Genomic DNA, 20,248 nt, shown 5'->3' with positions numbered 1-20,248 from the left:
AAAAAAAAAAAGAGGTGGGTTGGTTGACCAGTTGTGGTCCTGCCACACGATGGAATAGTACTTGGCAATGGAAAGGAGTGGACTGGTACATGCATCAACACGGATGAATCTCAGAGTCATTACGCCAAGTGAAAGAAAACATGAAAAGGAATGCATACTCTAGAGTCCATTTATATAACCATTAGAAAATGCAGACTAATCCGTGATGATAGAAAGCAGATCAGTGGTTGCCTGGGGGAGGGAGGGAGATGGAAGAGAAGAGGCACAAAAGAAAGGCCCAGAGACACGCGGAATCTGTGGGATGCTGGGTGCGTTCACCGGCTCCATCCTGGTGATGATTTCCCAGGTGTATACAAATGTCAGAACTTAGCAAACGGTGCCCTTCACACGTGTGCCGTTTATTGTATGTCACTTCCACTTCCTTAAAGTGTTTGTAAAAAGATCACTCTGACTATAGTTTGCAGAATGGATCAGTGGGCAGTATTTCTAACTGCAGGGGGAAAAACAATGCGTATCCCTTCCTGTCTTCTAAAAGTTTAACACCTCTTTATTTTCCTCCTGGTTTTTAAGCTTTGACTAGTTATATGTGAGGACATTGTTTTACTTTCCTCTGTTGGGCATTTCTTTAAAATCTTGTAGCTAAGGGGTCGCGTGGAAGCAGAGGATGAAGAGTAGCCCTGCCTTCTTGTCGGGCTAAGAAGAACTTGCTTCTGTTTCTTCTGTGCACTACGGCTACTCACACTCACACTTCGAATACCAGATGTGTGGTTTTCCCTACACCGATCAGTTCCGACAACCAGCTGGGCATCCTACAATTCAATTCAATTCTGACTCTAATTGGAGTTAGCACGGACCTCACATAAGACTGCCCCCCCCCCCACTTCTGATGTCAATCGCAAGTCCGGGCTGTCACCTGTACTTCTAACTGACCAGCTATAAATTGAGGTTCCCACAACTCTCTCCTTGGGCTTGACAATTTGCTGTAATGGCTCATAGAACTCAGGGAAACACGTATGTCTTCCAGTTTATTATAAAAGATTACGATAAAGGATACAGATGGACAGCCAGATAAAGAGAGAGATAGTGCGAGGCCTGGAGGGGTCCCCAGCACAGGAGCTTCTGCCGCATGGAGTTGGGGTGTGCCACCCTCCGGCACATGGATGTGTTCACCCACCCAGAAGCTCTCTCTGAACCCCATACATTGAGGATTTTTACGGCGGCTTCATCACAGAGTCACAACCAATTAGTAACTCATTTCCAGCCCTCTCCTCTGGAGGATGGGGGTGGGTCTGGAAATTCCAAGCTTTAATCATGGTTTGGTCTTTCTAGTGACCAGCCCCCATCCGGGAGCCCACCCAGAGTCGCCTCATTAGAACATAAGCTCTCCTGTCACCCAGGAAATTCCAAGGGATTTAGGAACTCTGTGTCAGGAACTGGGGTCAAAGACCAAATACTAGCAGGAAATGGGGGCAGAGACCAATATATATGTATTTATCATTATTTCACAAGCCTGAGCCTCTCCTTAGCCCACTTACTGAACTCCCAGCACATGACTGTAGGTGAGAGTGGTCAGCTCACTGGTCAGCAGTGGCAGATTCTGGTTTCCTGGCTCTTTGAGTGACCATTCCATGAGGACAGAGCTACAGTGTAGTCACTTTGCTCACCATCTCATTGCCAGCACCTGGAGAGAGCCTGGCCTTGAGGGAGTGATGGAGAAGCATTTGTGAGGTGAACGCTTCAGCTGCAGTGGCCCTGGCAGAAGGTCAGGACGAACTGAGGGTCTTTGTGGGGGAGGCCTTGTGGTTGAGGTCGCAGGCAGAAAGACAACCTGTATGCATGGACTAGGCCACGAGGGGAGGTGGTCTGGGCAGTCAGCAGGATATATGGGGTAGGGCTGGTTTTGGGTCTGAACCCCAGAGAAGGTAGTGTGTGGGGGGTGAGGAAGGAGCCCTCTGTTTTTCTGGGGGTCCCCATGTGTGTGGCTGGAATAGGGATAACAGGACCTTTGAGTTAGAGCCTGGGCTCAGATTCCGTCTCTCGAACCTACCAGCAGTGTGACCTTCGGCAAGTAGCAGCACCTTTCCTTCTAGAACCTGGGTTTTAGAAAGTGGGGGTGGCAGCAGCTCCTTCGCTGGAAGAAAACTGCCGGCCCAGGATCTGGTAGATACATTATTTCCTAGAACATGCAATTTACTTTGATTTTTTTTCCCCCCTACCAAAGGAAGAATAAATCTGTTTCCTGCCCACATGGTACCTTTCTGTCCGTTTACCACAGGACACAAGGATGAAATACTTTCCTGCCTACGTGGCTTCTTATGGGACCTCCCTCATTCCATGCCTGACGGCATAGAGCACAAGTGGCTTCCTTCCTTGCTTTGTATCTGCGCTAGATGGTCAGCGTGGTGAGATAGGATGTCAGCAGCTTGAAGGACCGAGCTGCAGGAATAAGACAGGGTGGGGTGGGGGAGGCTGAAGTCAGTAGGTCAGAGCTCTCAGATAAAGAGGAAGCAGAAGAGTGTCACTCCGCCGGCTGCGGGGAGCAGAGGAAGGCCTGACGTCCAGAGATAAAGTAGCAGGAAGCCGGGGAGGCCTGGGCAGCTGTCCGTGTCCACTTGAAGACGCTGTCCATCCTGTCATTCGCTTTACAAGCAGGAGTGGGAGAGCTGGCCTGATTTCACTCCCCAAACCCAAACAAGGTGAGCTCACGTGTTCATTGTGAACTGCCAGTGTCCCCTGGACTCCGGAGACTGCTTTTGGCTTTCCTCCTTGGCGAGCTGTCTTGCAGGCTGGTCCTCTGCCTGCGTTCCCCCGTGGATCATGGAAGGGCTGACCACGCCATTAACTCTCACAACTCCTCTGCTCTTTGCAGCTAACATTTCTACAGTAGGTGCAACAAGGAGGCCACAGTGATGGACAGGACAGAGTGATGTTGCCTTTGGGGGTGGCTTTGTTCCGTGCCGGGGAGCAGGCTTACATTCACGTTGCTGGGACGTTGCATCCAGTCTGCTGTGAGTGCGCTTCGGTTGCTGTCCGACAAACCAGATCTTTGTTGCTTGGAAAGGTTTAGAGTCAGGTCAACCAGGGGACTTGGGACGGGTGGTCTAGAAGTAGACCTTGCGGTCACCAAATAGTGTAACCAATACCTGGCCATTGTTTGATATTTGACATTTTTCAGGAGCACTGTCCCCATCACTGTGTCTGAATTATGCCACTGCCAGAGCTCAGCAGAGGTCCGTGGAACCCATTTGTCCGTTTTTACGTGTGTTTGTTGAGGGCGTATTAAGTGCACTTTGTCAGTGGCTGGGGGGGGGGGGGTGTTCAGAGATGAATAAGACTGAATCTCTGTAAAAGGCACTTAGTAGGGGGAGGGACATGTGTACCCCAGTTACAAGGGGGTGAAGAGGAAGAGCGGGAGAGGGAAGCGCTGTGTGTGGAGCTACACTGGAAGTGATTCAACTCGACCGTCCTGCGTTGAACACTTGGGGAGTCCACAGTTAAGAGTCGGGCGCTCCCCTGAAGGCACTTCCAGCTCACTGGGCGAGGCAGACAGATGCCCAGGCAACCAGTAACCCGTCACAGCTCAGTAGGTGCCGTGTCTGGTGGCAAACATGCAGTGCCATCACTTTCACGTCCCCATGCTCCCACGGGCTGGACACCCTGGAGGCCCCGCCTGGCCTGCCCTTCTTCAGTGACCAGCCCTCGGGCTCCCAGCAGCTGCCAACACCACTGGTTTCTAGAGCGATGAGCCTGCTGAAACAAGCCTTAAAGACTTGTCATGACAGAACCCTGCCGTCTCCACGTTAGCTTCCCCGCCAACTGGCGCAGCTCCCAGTGTTCCGCTAAGGAAAGCGTTTTGCCCAGAATTTATGTATTTCCTGACTTAAGAGCAGCCTAAGTTGTATATGAAATTATGAGACAAAAGAAATGCTGATGCCTCTGAATTCCTTGACATTTTCCATTTCATAGTGACGGGCCACTCTATTCACTTTCCTGCTTGCTAGGTACAGAAATACCAGCTACCCAATAGCCTCATCCTGTGGACACACACGCGTGCACGCAGGGAGACGCACACAGGCAGTTTCATAGTGATTAAAGAGAAGATGGGAGGGAAGGGCATTGGGGAGCTTTCTGGGGTGTTGGCTTGAGTTTGTCATTGGCCAAAACTCATTGGATGGTAGACTTCTAATTTGTGTATTTCACTGTTTTTGAATTTTATCTTAAAAAAAAATAACGGTAAGCAAATAATGAACTCTAGTTAGTGATTTGCAGGCAGAAGTGTTCAGGCTAAAGTGGACTGCTGTCTGCAGCATACTTTGAAACACATAAAAAATAAGATGGATTGTTGGATTGATTGCAGGCTGGGTAGCAAAATGTTAACAGTTGTAGAATTGGGGTGGTGGACATATGGGTGGGTGTTCCCTGTAGGATTCTTTCAACTTTTCTGCATGTTTGAAAATTTTCGTAATAAAATGTTGAAACCGAAGAACTACGCATTGGATTCTCTGGAGCTTTCCATAAACAAACTCCCCGACAGCCAGTCTCCTTGGCTAACACTGTACAGTTCCTACAGACAGCCTCACCTGCTGCCTCAGGGAGCGGCTAGAATCAGCGGTTCTCAACCTGTGGGTCGTGACCCCTTTGGGGGTCAAACGACCCTTTCACAGGGGTCACCTAAGATCATCGGAAAACAAAAGGATATTTACATTACGATTCATAACAGTAGCAAAATTACAGTTATAGAGTAGCAACGAAAATAATTTTATGGTTGGGGGTCACCACAACGTGAGGAACAGTATTCAGGGGTCGCGGCATTAGGAAGGTTGAGAACCGCTGGGCTAGATGAAGCGGCTAACGGGCCCTCGACTCAGTGTGTTCTCTGTGTACCTGTTCTGGTTGGTGTGGTTGGTTTTGGGACTTTTCATGAAGGATGTGTTAACTAGACTTCCGCTGAAGGTGATAAAGTTTATCAACTGGGGATGACCGGAACTCTGACACCCAGGGCTTTCCGTCGTGTAGGCAGAAGGCTGGGGATTTGCAGCCTGAGAGGGGCCTGACAGATGGGAACTAGTTAGAAAAGGATGTCTGAACCCCCGCTGACCAAGGATACAAGTTGGTTATGCTGCTGGATGCCGAAGGAGCGCTTTTTGTATGTGTGTGTGTATACATAATTGATTCTTCAAAAATTTTAACATGCCATATAGTTAAACATAGTCACACTTTTTTGAGACTAGACTTTTTTTCTTTAGTTATAAAATAATGCCTGCTTTAATAAGAATTTTTTTTAATACCGAAAATGCAAAGAAATAAAACCATCCCTAATTTCACAACCGAAAGAAACCACCGTTTACATGTTGGTATATTTCCTCCCTGAACCTTTTTTGATCTCCTGCGTTATTTACGTGATTGTGATGTTTTTCCTTTGACCGTCATGGGGAGCTCTATAGAAGACTCCAAGGCCTCCTGTCTGTGGCCCGGCCCAGAGCCTGGGCTGTTGTAGCTGAGATGGTCCACATAGAGACCTCTGGCTTCTTCATTCCCAGGGTGAGACCCCGGGAGGCCCGGGGCTTCTCAGAGAGCTCACTTCATGTTGCAGGAACCTCTTGCTGAGTGCGGTCACATTAGCCTCATCCTTATTATTTATGTGTCTGTTTATGGAGCATTTGCCAAATGAAGGGGCCCAGTGCTAAGCACTGTTCATGGGTTCTCGCACAGTAATCCCCAAAAGGGGCTACTGTTACCTCGCTGTATAGATAAAATGCTAGTAAATTGTGGCGTTACGCTTCAAGACCAGGCCTTCCGGTAGGCATGTGGTAGTTGAGGCAACTCTCCAGAGCTTTTTGGTTTCCAAAGCAGCCTGTACTGCTGTAAGGCAGGTGAACTAACCCCTTTTTTCTAATTAAGAACTGATGCTCAGAGAACTTAGCAGGTTAACTCAAGCCACGTGGGAAGGGAGTGGGTGGGAGGCTCCAGGTTAGAGCCTGGCTCGTTAGCGTCTGGTTCACCATGTTGCCTCAGAGCCAGAGGGCTGGAGGGATGGCAGAAGGCCTGAAGGGCTTGAAGGGACAGAAGGTGGGTGCAGGGTGCCACGCAGGGAAGTGCATGAGCAAGGCTAAGAGCTGAGATGGGGGTGGGGAGCGTGTTTGGAGGTGAGGGGCCAGGTAATGGGGAGAGGGCAGGGGAGAGCACCAGCTTTGCAGTCTGACAGGCCTGGGCTTGGGGCTTGATACGTTTGTAAAAAGTGGGGATAGTAAATCCTAATTGATGGTTCCTACCGAGAATTAAATGAAATCATTTAGGTGAAATTTCCCGACCTGCGTGCTTGGCATATTATAATCATGGTGCGGTATTTTGGATGTTGCCTTATAAACAGTGGGAGCCTTTGGGCAAGGGAGTGGATGGACAAAGCAGGGGACAGCGCAGGGCAGGGAGTGGGGGCCTGAAGCCCAGCCCAGTGGCTGATTCCTGCGGTTGGAAGGACTGATGGTTGAAAGGCTGGTGGGGGAGAGAGCATGAGAGAAAGACCTTTCAAAGGAGTAACCCATAGGATTTGGAGAAGAGCTGGCTATGCGGACGGATGGGTATCTGGCTTTTTATGATTCTGTTTACACTGTTCCCTTCTGACTCACTGCTGTGTTCTTGACTTTGCAGGAGCCTGTGTGAAATGCAGCAAAGGTGTGTTTGGAGCCGGCCAGGCCTGCCAGGCCATGGGGAACCTCTACCACGATGCCTGTTTCACCTGTGCAGCCTGCAGTAAGTGTAGGGGGCTAGGGATCGTGGGGTCCGAGAAAGGGAGGAGAGGGCAGAGCATCCATCCTGGAGACACTCGGCCCTCGGCCCTCCATGACCCACAGAAAGGCCGGACAGTGTCATCTAGAGCAAAAGGCTTCGTGCCGCCAACACGAGGCCCGTCAGGGTAAGGTGATTGATCACAGAGTACCAGGGATCGCCTGGGATGGGCTTCGGTGGTAAGTTGAGTGGATTCACAGTGATCCCTAATAACATCAGGTTTGTGATGCCTGTCAGGTGTCAGGAGAGTTGCGTGGGGGGAGCTCGGGTTTGCCAACGTTTGCCTGTTGTCACTTATCTCCCACACTGTGGGGACCAGCCAACCAAAAGGTGACGTCAGTCCATTACCCCAGCCCAGGGTGAGGTGGGGCCCCTTTGTGTCTCTTTGACCCCGGTCTTCGATTTGGAGGCTGCTGCACGAGTTTAAAGTGTGCGTGTGTGCATGAATGCCTGTGCGTGCACCCTGCACAGGTGTTGGTGCCTATGAGCACACACACCCGTGGGCATCTTGGTACTCTGGTACGTGCATTGTGATGAAAGCAGCAAATCAGGAGACCAGGCCTGTGCTCAGCTCAGCACACTGCTCACTGAATCGATGGCACCCACAGATTCTAACACAATGTAGGACGTTTGACCAGGTCATGAATTGTGCTCGTTTTATGGTGTCTACCAAAGATCAATTTTGAGGAGCATTTCTGGAAAATGTCCCACTGATGTTCTCCAGTTCTATACCAAGGCTAGCCGCTGTCAAATAAAAGGAGACATTGCAACAAAGCCAAGTGTCGGGGACGAAGGGGTCTTATCTGGCCCTGTGGTTCTCCATCCTGGCTGCTCATGAGAATCGCTGGGGGGGATTTTAAAAACCATTGCTGTCCCAGCCCCACCCTGACCAGCAGAATCAGACGCCCTGGGATAGAATGTCTAGTGTGGGGCAGGTGTACTGTTCAGAGCTCCTTCAGTGACTTCAGGGGGTGGCCAGGGCTGAGACCTTGGACTAGTGCCAGGCTCATTTTAGAAGCGTCTGGAGAAGGTAAAGGGAGGGACTTGCTCTCAGTTGGCCTGTGGCGCAGCCCTTGAGGTCCTCTTGGCTCCTAGTCTAAAGTGACCCAGGTGGGCCTGCGCCTGCGCCTGCCTCCTCACCTTCCAAGGCATACGCCCGGCCGGGTTCTAAACCTCATGCTTCAGTCCTCACTGCGTTTTATGTTTCCCATAAAACACGTGCCTGAGGGTTTACGGTTCAAGGGATGATCAGTATTCGCCTCTGTAGGGAAAAATTGTTGAAGACTTAGAAAGGGATCAGAAAGTCTTCGAGCGTCCTCAGTGGAAAGGCAGTTGTCTCGTTACTGGATTGTCTGGGTCGCGGGACCTTGCCTTGTCTCTGAGTCTTGCTACACTCTGCACGTGGCTCTCGTCCATGACAACACAAACTGTCTGGTGGAGATTGACCCCTGTGGCTTTGCGTCTTTTTGTTTAGTTCATTTCAGCATGTCTGATGGCCTGCCCTTGTGTGGTTCTTTGCAGTCTCCCGGTGGTAACATCTTATTGGTTCCCTCATTCATTGATGAGTTAAATAAAATCTTTGACACGTGATCATACATACCTTCTTTAAAAATGTATCTTTGACTTTTGGCTCCTGCAACTGTTTCTGAATATTTGCTCTATTCCAGGAAAAAAAGGAAATATTAAATAGGAGCTGTTTTTCTTCTCAAGCAATTATCATTTGAACTCAGAAAGTTGTTGGGCAAAAAAAAACCCAACAACCAAAAAAGAAACCATTGATGGATGAGTCAGTTGCTTCCTCCTGTGGCTGCTTGACTAGCTGTCAATTCCTTAATGGGTTGAGTTTACCGTAGTTCCCCATGTATAAGACGCACCCTTTTCCGAAAAATTTGGGGTCTACAAACTGGGTGTGTCTTATACAGTGGTTGTATGAGCGCAAAAATAAGTGCGAAAAAAAATCAGGAAATGCAAGTAAACAAAACCCCTACAACCACTGTATAAGACACACCCCGTTTTTAGACCCCAAATTTTTCAAAAAAGGGTGCATCTTATACATGGGGAAATACTTGCATCAAATTATGACAAGCACGAAGGCTTAAGGAAGACAGCTGGTTTGGGTCTGTGCTTGGTCTAGCATTTAAGGCCCTTGTGGTCTAGGCTGCATTATTACTTCCTACTGACTTATCACAGCCAAGCTGAATTCCCCTTTTCCGCCTTCATGTGTCTGATTCCAGTAGAAGCTTCTCTCTCCGCTCACTTCATCCATTTAAATTCTGTCCAGCCTTTGAGACCCAGATGAAACACCGCCTCTTCCAGGAAGCCTTCCCTGGTCCTATCGTAGGAAGGAACCGTTTCTCCTGAATCTGGCATGCCCCGCTTTCTTCTTGGTGCGCTCACGTAGGCTCTGAACACCACTCTGGGACTCCGGTGCCAGCAGACTGGGCCCTTAGATTAGCAATACCGAGGGAGTGAGGACGGGGCCCCCATCAGAAAGTGAGTGGCGGTGTTGCTGTTTGCCAAGGGGCCTGCACACGCTCCTGCTGGGTGTAAGCACTCAGTTCCTGCCCGCTGGTAGGAGCAGTTGGAGACCCAGGCATGTGCCTGAGCAGCTTCTCTTGGACACTAGAAGTCATTTCCTTTGTTCGGTTGACTTACTGCTGCCCCGTGACTGCTTTCGGCAGAAGGAGGCGCCGGGCGCTCCGTGACAACCACAAAGAAAAATTGAAAGGCGGAAACGTGTTATGTTATTCTAGCACAGGTATTTTCCCTTGTATGGATTCCCTTCTATGTTTTGTCCAAATTTATACAGACTTGTCCAAAGTTTCTCCAAAATTTTTAGAGCTGTAATCATAGCATAAAAACAGTATCGTATCCTTTTGGATTTAACATTTTGTCATAAATTCATCCCCGTCTCTGCAGTCTTCATCATAATCATTTTAACGGTTACATAGTAACCGACTGAGTTGTTTCCTGGTTTTATGGCATCAAGCTTGTTTCTGGTGATCACACACAGCCCCGGGGATTGTCTTTGTGCATATGTTTTTTTTTCTCTCTCTCTGCTGAATTGTTTCCTTGGTGTTCGTTCCCAGAAGTATGCTTCAGGGTGAGTGTGTGGGTGTTTCTGTGGTTTGTTAAAGTTCTTTCTTTCTTGACATGCTCCTGGGAGGGCGGGGGAGTGTGTTTGGTTGCCATGGAGATGTGTGCGGTGTCTCCCTTCTCCCCCTGCAGGTTCTGTCCACCCGAAGTGGCCATGCCCCCATCTGGGCTCTTTCAGGAAGCCGTGGGCACACCGTGGGGTGGGAGGGAGGGTCAGTGGAGAGGCCAGGCATGACCCCGGCTGGCAGCCACAAACTGTGTCTGGACCCTGTGTGTCAAGTGGCCTGTCTGAGGAGAAGCTGGCGCCTGTCTGTGGCTTGAGAGAGGTGGTGGAATGAGAAGGAAGAAAAAGTGTCCTGGACTTGTGGGGTCAAGTGCAGTTCTCCTTGGCACCTTCCAGAATAGACTGTGGGGAGAGAGAAGGCAAGGCTCTGTGTTCACACTCCAGGCAGTTTCAGGTCCCAAAAGAAAGATTTTGTTCATTTCATAAAAATGAACCAAATTCTACCCTTGAGTCAAGGCGAAACCTGTTTGTCGCGTCATGGCTTGCTCACGGCTGCTATTATTTTTCATCTGTATGAGACGGAAAATGATGGACTAGGTTGGCGATTCCATCTGCTGTCATCCCCTGAAGCTTATAGAACACAAAGGTGCCCAGGTCCTGGGGGTGGGGATTGGGCTGCGGGCAGTCCGAGGCCAGTGGGAATTGAGCCCAGGGGTGGCCTGAGCTCAGAGGAAGAAGACCACCGAGGGCCAGACGAGGTCCACTCAGGGAACAGTGCTGGGATGTGCACGTCGAGGTCAGAACAGATGACTCTCAGTGCCGTACCCTAGTGCTTAATTCCTGGGTGGGGTGCACTGTGACCTGCCAGCTGTACCTTAGGGAACAAAACACAACAAAACTAAGAAATTTATGCCTTATCCCACCTTCCAAAAACCAAACACCCATGCCTGTTAAAAACTGAATGGGGTTTATAGTGAAATCTTACACGCTCAGACCCAATTAGGAGAAAGCCTGTCTATGTCAATGGAAAGCCTGCATCTATTGTAGAACACGAAAAAAAGTGCCATTTCATTACTTCACGTAAATAAAACAACTAGAATTTAGCCCAGTGTTGTGGAACAGAGATTCTCAGTCAGTGATTGGTGGTTTACCACCTAGTAAGTTCGGAAGAACAGAGGGTTCTTGTCAGCTATTTTGTTTTTCTTACTAAGTCTGAACACTTCCTCTGACATCCCGTGTACCTTTATCATTGACTTTGTAGACTACCTCGCCCACCCAGGCTTTGAAACTGCTCACAGATTCTGAAATAGTGGGACCTGAGCTAGGGAGGGAGGTCTTCCTTTAATTCAGGGGACACCTGCCTCCTTAAAACAGTCATCACAACGCTTCTAAGTACAGCGACTCCTCACTTAACATCACCGACAGGATCTGTGACTTCACGCGAGATGATAAATAACGAAACCAATTGTACCGTAGGCTATTTGATAGAAACAAGAGTTAAGTTCCTACAGCATCTCCTCAACGTTATAAGGAAACGACGATATTCGAGGGCCTGCTGGAGTTCATAGGTGAGCTTTCTAGCTTACTGTCAGCCTGGCCCACCCGAGCCCTCTACCCGTGGTAGCTCACTAAATCCTGTAGTAATCCAGTAACGTCAGCATTATTATCACCCGCACTTTACAGATGGGCAGACAGTGGCTTGGAGAGCTTAGTTTGCTTGTGGTTGGTTACATTGCTGTTAAGTCCCTCGTGGGCACTTGAGCCCAGGACCGTGTGGACCCCCAGCCCTTGCTGTCAGCCCCTATATTAAGTTACCTTTGCTTAGAGAGTTTGCATGCTAAGGAAAGGAAGCTGGCTCTGGACATGGGGTCTTGCTGTGATTTCTCAAGTCCATCTGCTGCCTTGGGACTGTGTGATGACAAAGGTTGGGTGTTCGGATGCCCTTGAGTCGTGAATGCCGAAGAGCAGCCTGGGGCCTGGAAGAGGGGAGACAGGACTCCACAGTGGGCCGCGTCGTAGCAGAGAAATGGATGGAGGGCTTTGATTCGTGGTCTCTTCTTTCTTAAGGCCTTTGATCCCTGAATCTCTGAGCCGTTGGGTCATCCCGATATTTCTCATTATGTTCAGCATTTACGCATGAGCCGAATGAGTCAGCTGGATCCAAGGAAAAAGCTGAAGACCAAGAATGCGAGAAAGGAAAAGTGGGCAGATTCTGAAGGAAATCAGTGGGCGAGGGAGAAATCAGGAAACAACCGAAATAGACAGCTGGGCAAAGGGCTGTGCGGGCCAGATGAGAGCAGAGGGCTGACTTTTACTTGGCGTCATATCAAAGGGTCTCCTGTTTCCGTCTCTAGCAAACCCAGCTCTGCTGGGCCCACCGGAGTTGGGACCAGACGTGGTTCCCCAGAGCAGACTCTTGGTTCAACCAGAGGCTGTGAAGTCCCTAATGTTAGAGGAGAACATCAGATGCTTCGTGCCAGTAGAGCCTGGCTTTTTGAACCGTATTGTAGAGGTCACTCCAGGGTAACTTCCATCATTAATTGTTACCACATCTCCATTCCAAGCACATGCATAGTTTGGGGTGGAAATCTGCATTTCTTTCCTTAGTAATCCCAGCCCAAGAGTGAGACTGGTGGTGGCACCCTATGTGTCACCTGTCTCTTCAACTCTAAGAGGAGAATGGAGTGTGTGCTGATGTGCCAGGGGCACGACACCCTCATTAGCATGAAGACGTTGCAGTGGGGGCCTCATCTCGGAGCCAGAATCCTGGGTTTGGGGAGTAAGCTCTTTTTTGGAGGTGTGACCTTCATGCTGGCATCAAATACACTACTTGGGCCTCTTTGACTCTCTTGTCTTGCCAACAGCATCTCTTCTTTTCTTTCTTAAATGGTCTGTCTCTCAAATGTTCTCAAATTTCTGACCCCAACTCTGGCACTGTGATGGTTTAATTTTATGTGTCAACTTGACCGGGCTGTGGGATGCTCAGACATTTGGTCAACTATTATCCTGGATGTGTCTGTCTGTGAGGACGTTTCTAGATGAGATTAATAGTTGGTGGACTGAGTAAAGCAGATTGCCCTTCCTATTGTGGGTGGTCTCCACCCAAGCAGTTGAAGGCCTGAGGACAACCTTCTCAGGCTGACCTTTCCATGAGTAACGGAATTTGAGCTGGGATATCAGTTCTTCCTGAGTTTGTACTAGAACTACACCATCGGCTCTCCTGAGCCTGCAGCTTGCCGACTGCAGTTCTTGGGGCCTCTCCGCCTTCATAATTGTGGGAGCCAATTCCTTATAATGAATTTATCTGCACACACACACTCGCACACTCACTGGTTCTGTGCCTCTGGTGTGAACCCTGACTAATACAAGCCCTTTCATCTTCCCTCCCCTTCACTTTCCCTTCCCTCTGTACTTCCTCTCTCTTGTGTTTCCTCACCAACAATTTCTTTTGCATCCCTGGTTTCTCTCAGTGTTTCTCTGCCTCTGTCACTGGCTGTAATATGAACCACCGTCTATGGAGCATTTGATCCGTCTTCTCACGCCCCCTGTTTGCCTCCCAGTCACACTCATTTCCACAAGAGGAAGTGGAGTCTCGAGTGGTCGCACAGCTGGTGCGTGGGGGGCTGGGGTCCCAACTCAGGTCCAGGTGGCTCCGCGGTGTAAATTCTTGCGCCACATCTGTGGTCCTCACTCTGTACCGTGCATCAGTCACAGCCACTGTTAGGATGCAGACCCCTGGGTCCCCCCACAGAGATACCAGCTTCCTGAAGCCTACAGAGCGGACACACAGGCAGTGCGAGCATGGTGAGCATCCCTGGGACCCGATGCCGTCTGCGGGGAGCTTGTCTGTGGCCCTGCAGCTGGCCTCGCTGCCCACCTGTCTACCTTCATGTGGCCTTTAGTTCCTTGGCTGCTTCCCTGAACTCTAGACTCGCGTGGCCTCAAATGGCATCCAGTGGCCACATGTGGCTGTTGAGCACTTGAAATGTGGCCAGTGTGACTGAGAAGTTGAAAATTTTATTTTATTTCATTTTAATTAAAGTTTAAATAGCCCGCATGTGGGATCTGAACCAGGGCCCTGCTGCTCAGAGCTGGCATCCCAAACCAGCTCTTAACCAATGTGCCACCTGGCTGGCCTGAAAATCTCATTTTTGACTTGACTTAGAGATAGAAGCTCTCAGAGAGGACAGCGTTCATCTCTTGATAATCTGTTCCTAGTGTTTTTCTTTGGCCTCCTTCATTCTCTTGGCTAAAAGTTGAGCATATTCTGCGGCCCCTTCCTTAATTTTCTTAGTTTGCTGTTTTTTCAGAGCTGTATGACGTTTGTATTGCAGGACGCGTGGAGTAACAAGACGCTGCATCTTGGGTGCTTTGGTCCCCGGTTTCTGACCTTCTTTGTTTAGGGCTTTCTCACAACATATTGGAGGACATCATCTTCCTTAGAGAGATTGAGAAGTTTGCGGATGCTGCTTGCTCCTTTGTGCCCCAGGCGACGAGGCGCAGTAATGTCGGTGAGACCAGGAATACCTTTCTCCCCTTTTTATGCAATGACCAAGATGAGAACACTCCTACTGGCATCCACAGTGCAGCCCCGAACAGCTCTGCGCTTCTTTCTCCAGCCCTCCTTGGTCTGCGACAGGAGTGCCCCTTACTCAGGAGCAGGCGGACACGGCCGTGGGTCACGACGCCCTGCTTCACGGGGAAACCTTGCTTGTTGTTCCCACCACTGACTCCAACCACATACCCCTTCCGCGCTTCACCCAGAGCATCAGCAGCAACTTCTGTGGCCATACGCTTCTCCTAAACGTACGAAGTTTGTGTTCATTGTCCACTTCGGTAAGTTTCTGGCGGCGAGTGGCTGGGAAAGAGATGCTCTGCTTCATCCTGAAGCAGCGGACCGCCTCCGAGGCGCCACGAAAAAGGGTTTCCAGATTTTTAAATCCTTTTCCTCTCTGTTTCCTTTTGGACAGTTTCTATTGTTATGCCTTTAAAGTCATTAATCTTTCCTCCTGCAATGTGTAAATTGTTCTTAATCCCATCCAGTGTATTTTTCTTCACAAATATTTTAGTTTTCATCTTTAGCAGTTGAATTTGGGCCTTTAAAAAAAATACATATCTTGGGCCGGCCGAGTGGCTTGTTGATTAAAAGTTGGCTTGGGCGCGCGAGCTCTGAGCAGGAGGGCCGCCAGTTCGGATCTCACATGGGCCAGTGACGTTGCGCCCTCTACAGCTAAGATGGTGAACAACAGCTCGACCTGGAGCTGGGCTGCCGTGAGTGGCCGGCGACGGCATGGGCTGCAGTGGGCTGCCATAAGATACTGTGAGTGGCCGGCAGCCAGAGTGAGCTGCCGTGAGCCTCTGTGAGCGTCTGTCCAATGGCTGGCCAGCGACTGCCTCCCGCGGGAAGAGCGCAATGATAATACCAACATGGGCCAGTGAAGCGACGTCCTCCACAGCTAGACTGAAGAACAAAAGGACAGAAACTTGTCTGTTCCCCTTCCCTGATTCCCCAATGCTGTTCCCTCCCCCAATTCCCCGATAAAATCTTAGAAAAAAACCCAAAACATATTTTCCATGGCATTGCTTAACTTTTTGGACGTATGGAGAACAGTAACAATTTGTAATGTCCTTCTCTACTAATTCTAATGTCTGTGTCAGATCTTCCATGAGTTTGGAGCAGAACTCAGTCTAATTATTCCCCACTCTCAGGGCAAAACCTTCCTGTGTATTTCAGTGGATTATTAGGAGTTTCTCCAGTGCAGCTGGTGGGAATAGGCACTGCTTCCAGCCCCCCGTGAACACCAGGCACTGTTCTCTGTACCTTTTGGATGTCTTTGACCCCCAGCTGGGTTAGTCCCTTCATACTCGTGTGCTGATCGTGTTCTGCTGAATCCCAAAGGATGCCCTCGGCAGATCTCCTGGATTTTTTCTCCATGCAGCGTTTTCCTCTCCGATCTGGATGAGAGTGGTCTAGAATAGCTAGAATGGCACACAGAAAGAACGGCTTTGGAAAACCGTGTGAGAGCAAAGGACTTGGGAGTGGCTGGCGAGCAGAGAACTGCATTGTGGAGCAGGGCCACTCACAGTGTGGCCGTCGACCAGTGCTGGTCAGGAAGGAGCGAAGCAGGAACAGAGGCTGTTGAGAAACTTTCGTAACAGTTTGACAGTAAGCTGGGGCTTGGAGTTTGTGTTTCATTTTTCCACATTATTCTGAAAATTAATCTGACAGATGGAAATTAAAAATAAAACAAAAACCCGGCCCTTTACCACAGGTCAACTGAGACTGAAGGAGTGACCTGGAGGAGTTGGACAGAGGAGGAAATGGGGGTGGATGGGATTTTTAGCTCAAGTAGGTTTCAGTTGAGGAAACTGAAGTTCCTTGGCAACAGCGATTATGCCAAATACTTCGTAGGAGCCAGCCCTGTGCTGGGTTCCCCACTCTAATCCTGTTTGGTCCTCTCCACAACACCCTCTACCAAGGAACCCATGGAGTTGGGTGACTGGCCGGCCTCTCGTTTCTGGGAAGTGGCAAAGCCAAGGACCCCACCCTGAGTGCCTTTCCACTCTCCCCTCTTCTGCCTTGTTCCTCAGCCCACTGAGGCTGGTGGAGCCTGTGGAATCCGGGTTGATCAGTTTCATTTGAGCCGGACTAATTTGGTTGGTTTCTTTCTGGCACTGTGTTATTAGCAATGCGTTTTAAGAGTTAACCTATTTTGGGCAATGTGGTTTGAAGCAGAACTTGGTGTGATGCAGACGCCCTTAGTCACAAGTGGTCACCAGGGTATTGAAATGCTCTGGTTCAAGTACTCGAGCTGAATTTTTAATGTAAGTTCAATTAATTTAGATTTACATACAAATAGTCATCTGTGGCTGGTGGACTCCGAGACAGCACGGGTTGAAATCACCAATTGGGACAGTACAAATCAAACACAATCTAAAAGAGTGCTAGTTTTTAACTTCCTTTTTTCAGGAACTGTTCTCATTGTCGGGAAAGTCTCGCATTTTTACTTTTCAGGGAGGTATTTTGGAAACTGACATTTGTGGTGAGGTCTTACAGCTAAGGGCCAATTGCTTTTCCAGAATAGATGAGTCACTTTTATTTCTAGAGGGAAGGGAGAATGGGGAGTATTGCAAGTTTCGTTTCATTTGTCGGATTAGGTGACTGACCTCTCTTTGTGACACTTTCTGCTGCTGTTTCCTTCATCCAGCCACACTGGTTTCCCCCACATTTTTCTCTTGTCAACTGAAGGTGACCAGAAGGCAAATATAAACTATTCATTGACTGCGTCTGTGGGAAGTGGCTTTTGGAGTGGATTCTTGATGAGCCTGCATACTTATTAGTCAATATTTTATAAACTATTAAAGAAAGAACAACTTTGGCTGCTGTGTTCTAAAGCTCTGGAAAGACTGTTTGCTTGGTGTGTTTTCGGCATGTGCATCACTCGCTGTTTCCTGGTGTGGGGGACTCCTCTGTTGGAAGCAGGGTGATTCTGAAACTAGAATTATAAAGAAGTCACATTGACACATGCCCTCTCCCTCCACAGCTTTCTGTTCCATGCTGATTGTTCAGGTGTGGTCTAGCCCTTAGCGCTTTTGTTTGACCACGATGAAGCTCATCAAGTGGAAATGCTAGTTCAGAGACAAGCCTCAGTGGTTCTCCAAGTGTGTTCTCCAGACCAGCACCGCCAGTATCACCTGGGAAAGGCAAATTCTCAGGCCCCTGCCAGACCTACTGAATCAAAATCTCTGGGGGTGGGGCCCAGCGACCTGTGTTGTAACAAAGCCACCCAGTGGTTCTGAAGCATGCTAAAGTTTGAGAACCGCTGGCCTAATATTTTGGTGCTCACCCCTGCACCATTCCATTTTGGCCTCTGCCTGTGTGAGCTCTGGCACAGCCACAGCTGGCTTCGTGGTGTCACACCTCCGAGGATGTGCCACCATAGGGAGTGAGGACAGAGAAACTTGTCCCCACTGTACTCCCTTGAGGTTTGACTGGGACGGCCAAGAAATCCGCCTTCTTCCCCCTGGTTTGAGAGAGACTCCTTCTGGCTCAAGGAGATAATATAGTGTGGTGGGAATTGGTGACTACTCCAGAGAGACCTGGGTCCCAGTCCCTGTTCTTCTACTTAGTTTTAGCCACATAGGCAAGTTGGCCTGACTGCTTTAGCTTTTGCATAATTCCATAAGTGGAGTTAAACTGCCTAAAGTGTGGATCACATTATTGCAGGATTTATGAAATGACTACAGCCAGCTGGGAGCTCTCCGTGGGTTGTGCTGTGCCAACCTGGCGGGTCCTTGCTGTGCTTTGGGGACACCTAGTGGTGTTTGGCTGCTCTAGCTTATATGTCATTGAAGGCGATTCTAGATCCTGCATTTGAATGAAACTTTCCGGACAGTGGCAGTGAATCCAGGAATTTCCAGGTTAGCTGCTGCCTGTTTCATTGGCCAGATCTGGAGTGATTACGTTCCCTCTGCCTCGCTGCTTCTCAAGACGAGGTTGCTTGCTGTTTTCTGCCTGACCTCACCTACCCCTCACCAGTCAAGTTATATCCACACATGTGCCATCACAAGAGATTTTTACAGAGTTGTCAAGATAATTAATTGAGATACTATGTAGGTATAGTGCCCAGTACGTAGATAGTGCTTCAAAAAATGAGAATTCCGTCTCCGTTCCCTGGGAGGAGGAGAGAAACGGGGTTCCACACATAGGTGTGCGCTCAACAAGTGTTACATAGTGTGGGCAGGCTCGTGGCACAGGGGGACAAGATGCACTTCAGGGTCACACAAACCTGGGTTCCTGTCCTGCCCACTCGCTACCTAGGTGAGCCTCTCAGAGCCTCGAAATTTATAAAATGGAGATGATAACGTTTAACTCATAAGTATCGTGATTTTTATAAAGAGAAAAGGAAACCTGGACAGTTGGGAGCAATCCTGGGGTGTCATTTCCAGTGATTCCCAAGAATAAGCAATCCCTGGCTCCTTGACACGGGATAGGCTTTATTTCTACCGCGTTCTTTGCTGAGCCCTTTCCACACTCGCTGAAGCCCAGAGGAGGTGACAGGGAGTGTGATGCGTGGACTTCCTCGTAATAAAGGGCATGTGGCAGGACAGGGACAGAAAGGGGAGGCTAATGATGCAATAACGTGGTAATGTTTTTAAACATTTACAAAACTTTTTAATATGTGAAAGTTCTAAATACAGTACTTGAAACATAGAAGGCAGTCAACAGAGGTGAGCTTTTTCTCCCACTGACAAAATACAAACCAATAAATTTGGATACGGGATTCGGTTTCTAAACGTCCATGGTCCTTTAAAACTGAAGTAGAAACTGGAGTTTGAGTCCTTCAGCGCAGACGAAGGCCCCACCTCTCAGGTCTGGGGTGGGGGAGTCCTCAAATTTTTTTTTTTTTTAATAAAGGAAAAGCAGATGTAGCCTCTAAGCCCCTTCTTTGGCCTCTTATTTTGCAGATTATACATACACTACTTTAGAAAAATTTAATATAGAAATGGATGAAGCAAAAAGTGCAGTTTCTCTCATACCATTTGCCAGTGTACCTAATACTAGAAAAAGATTTTCAGATACTGAATGTCTAAAGGAGTAAGTGAAATTTTCGTTTAATACAACCTACCAGTGCTACATAATACTGTTGGGCTGTTGGAAAAGTCATGATGCATTTTTGCAATGAAAAACAGAAAAAATACGTCATGACTTTTCCGACAACCCAATAGATAAGTTAAAAGAAATGTATAAAATTGAAAGTGAAATTTCCCTGTCGTGCTATCTACCAGTGCTAACCACTACTAGTTCTAGTTGCAATTTTCCAGGTTTTTTTCTTTTGCGTTATCAGTGGAATGTGTGTGTATGGGTATAAGTTTCTGAAATGGAATTGTACTATAAATGCAGTTATCCAGCTTGCTTTTTTTCACTTACTAAGGTATTTTGAGTATCTTTCTGAACTATAAGCATTTTCCAGTATCACTAAAACACTTATTTGAATGGCATTTCAAATGCTACATATTTTGTCATTTAAATGTACGCTGTCTTATGTAGTCATATCTCTGTGGCTTCCAGTTTGGATCTAAGTAAATATTTATTCACATTTCAGATTCTTTCCCTAAGCTGAGTCCCAGACAGCCCTTCTGAGTCAAAGATAAACTTTAAAGTTCCCTCTCCAGGGAGAGTTTATCGTTTTACACTCGCATCGGTAGCTTACAGAGATATGCAATGACAGCAATCACATAACGACTGTGATCATTTAAAAAAATCTTTGTTGATAGAAATGAAATCGCTCTTGTTTAACTTGTGTTTCTTAAGACTACCAGAGGGTTCAATGCTCTGGCATGTTTACTGATCTTCCTCTA

At 48.4% G+C, this 20,248-nt stretch overlaps 1 protein-coding gene and 1 pseudogene across 6 annotated transcripts in view; one reads left to right on the top strand and one right to left on the bottom strand.

Moving 5' to 3' along the window:
* The window catches only part of LIMD1 (LIM domain containing 1), a 58,949-nt gene that overhangs the window by 21,752 nt on the left and 16,949 nt on the right, over positions 1-20,248 (top strand). For 4 of the 6 annotated variants that reach the window (XM_019633945.1, XM_019633950.1, XM_019633973.1 and 1 more), the window contains exon 2: positions 6,649-6,750. In XM_019633945.1, the coding sequence (XP_019489490.1) occupies positions 6,649-6,750 (102 nt within the window). Of the gene's footprint in view, positions 1-2,350; positions 2,697-2,761; positions 3,009-6,648; positions 6,751-20,248 lie in introns of those variants that run through there. The other 2 variants (XM_019633957.1, XM_019633968.1) reach the window with 2 other exon arrangements.
* On the bottom strand, positions 13,976-14,928 carry LOC109377587 (40S ribosomal protein S6 pseudogene; annotated as a pseudogene).

Source organism: Hipposideros armiger, unplaced genomic scaffold (assembly GCF_001890085.2).
Source record: "Hipposideros armiger isolate ML-2016 unplaced genomic scaffold, ASM189008v1 scaffold_18, whole genome shotgun sequence".
NCBI lineage: Eukaryota > Metazoa > Chordata > Mammalia > Chiroptera > Hipposideridae > Hipposideros > Hipposideros armiger.
Note: the sequence above shows the minus strand (reverse complement) of the source record. Positions and strands in the feature narration are given on the sequence as shown.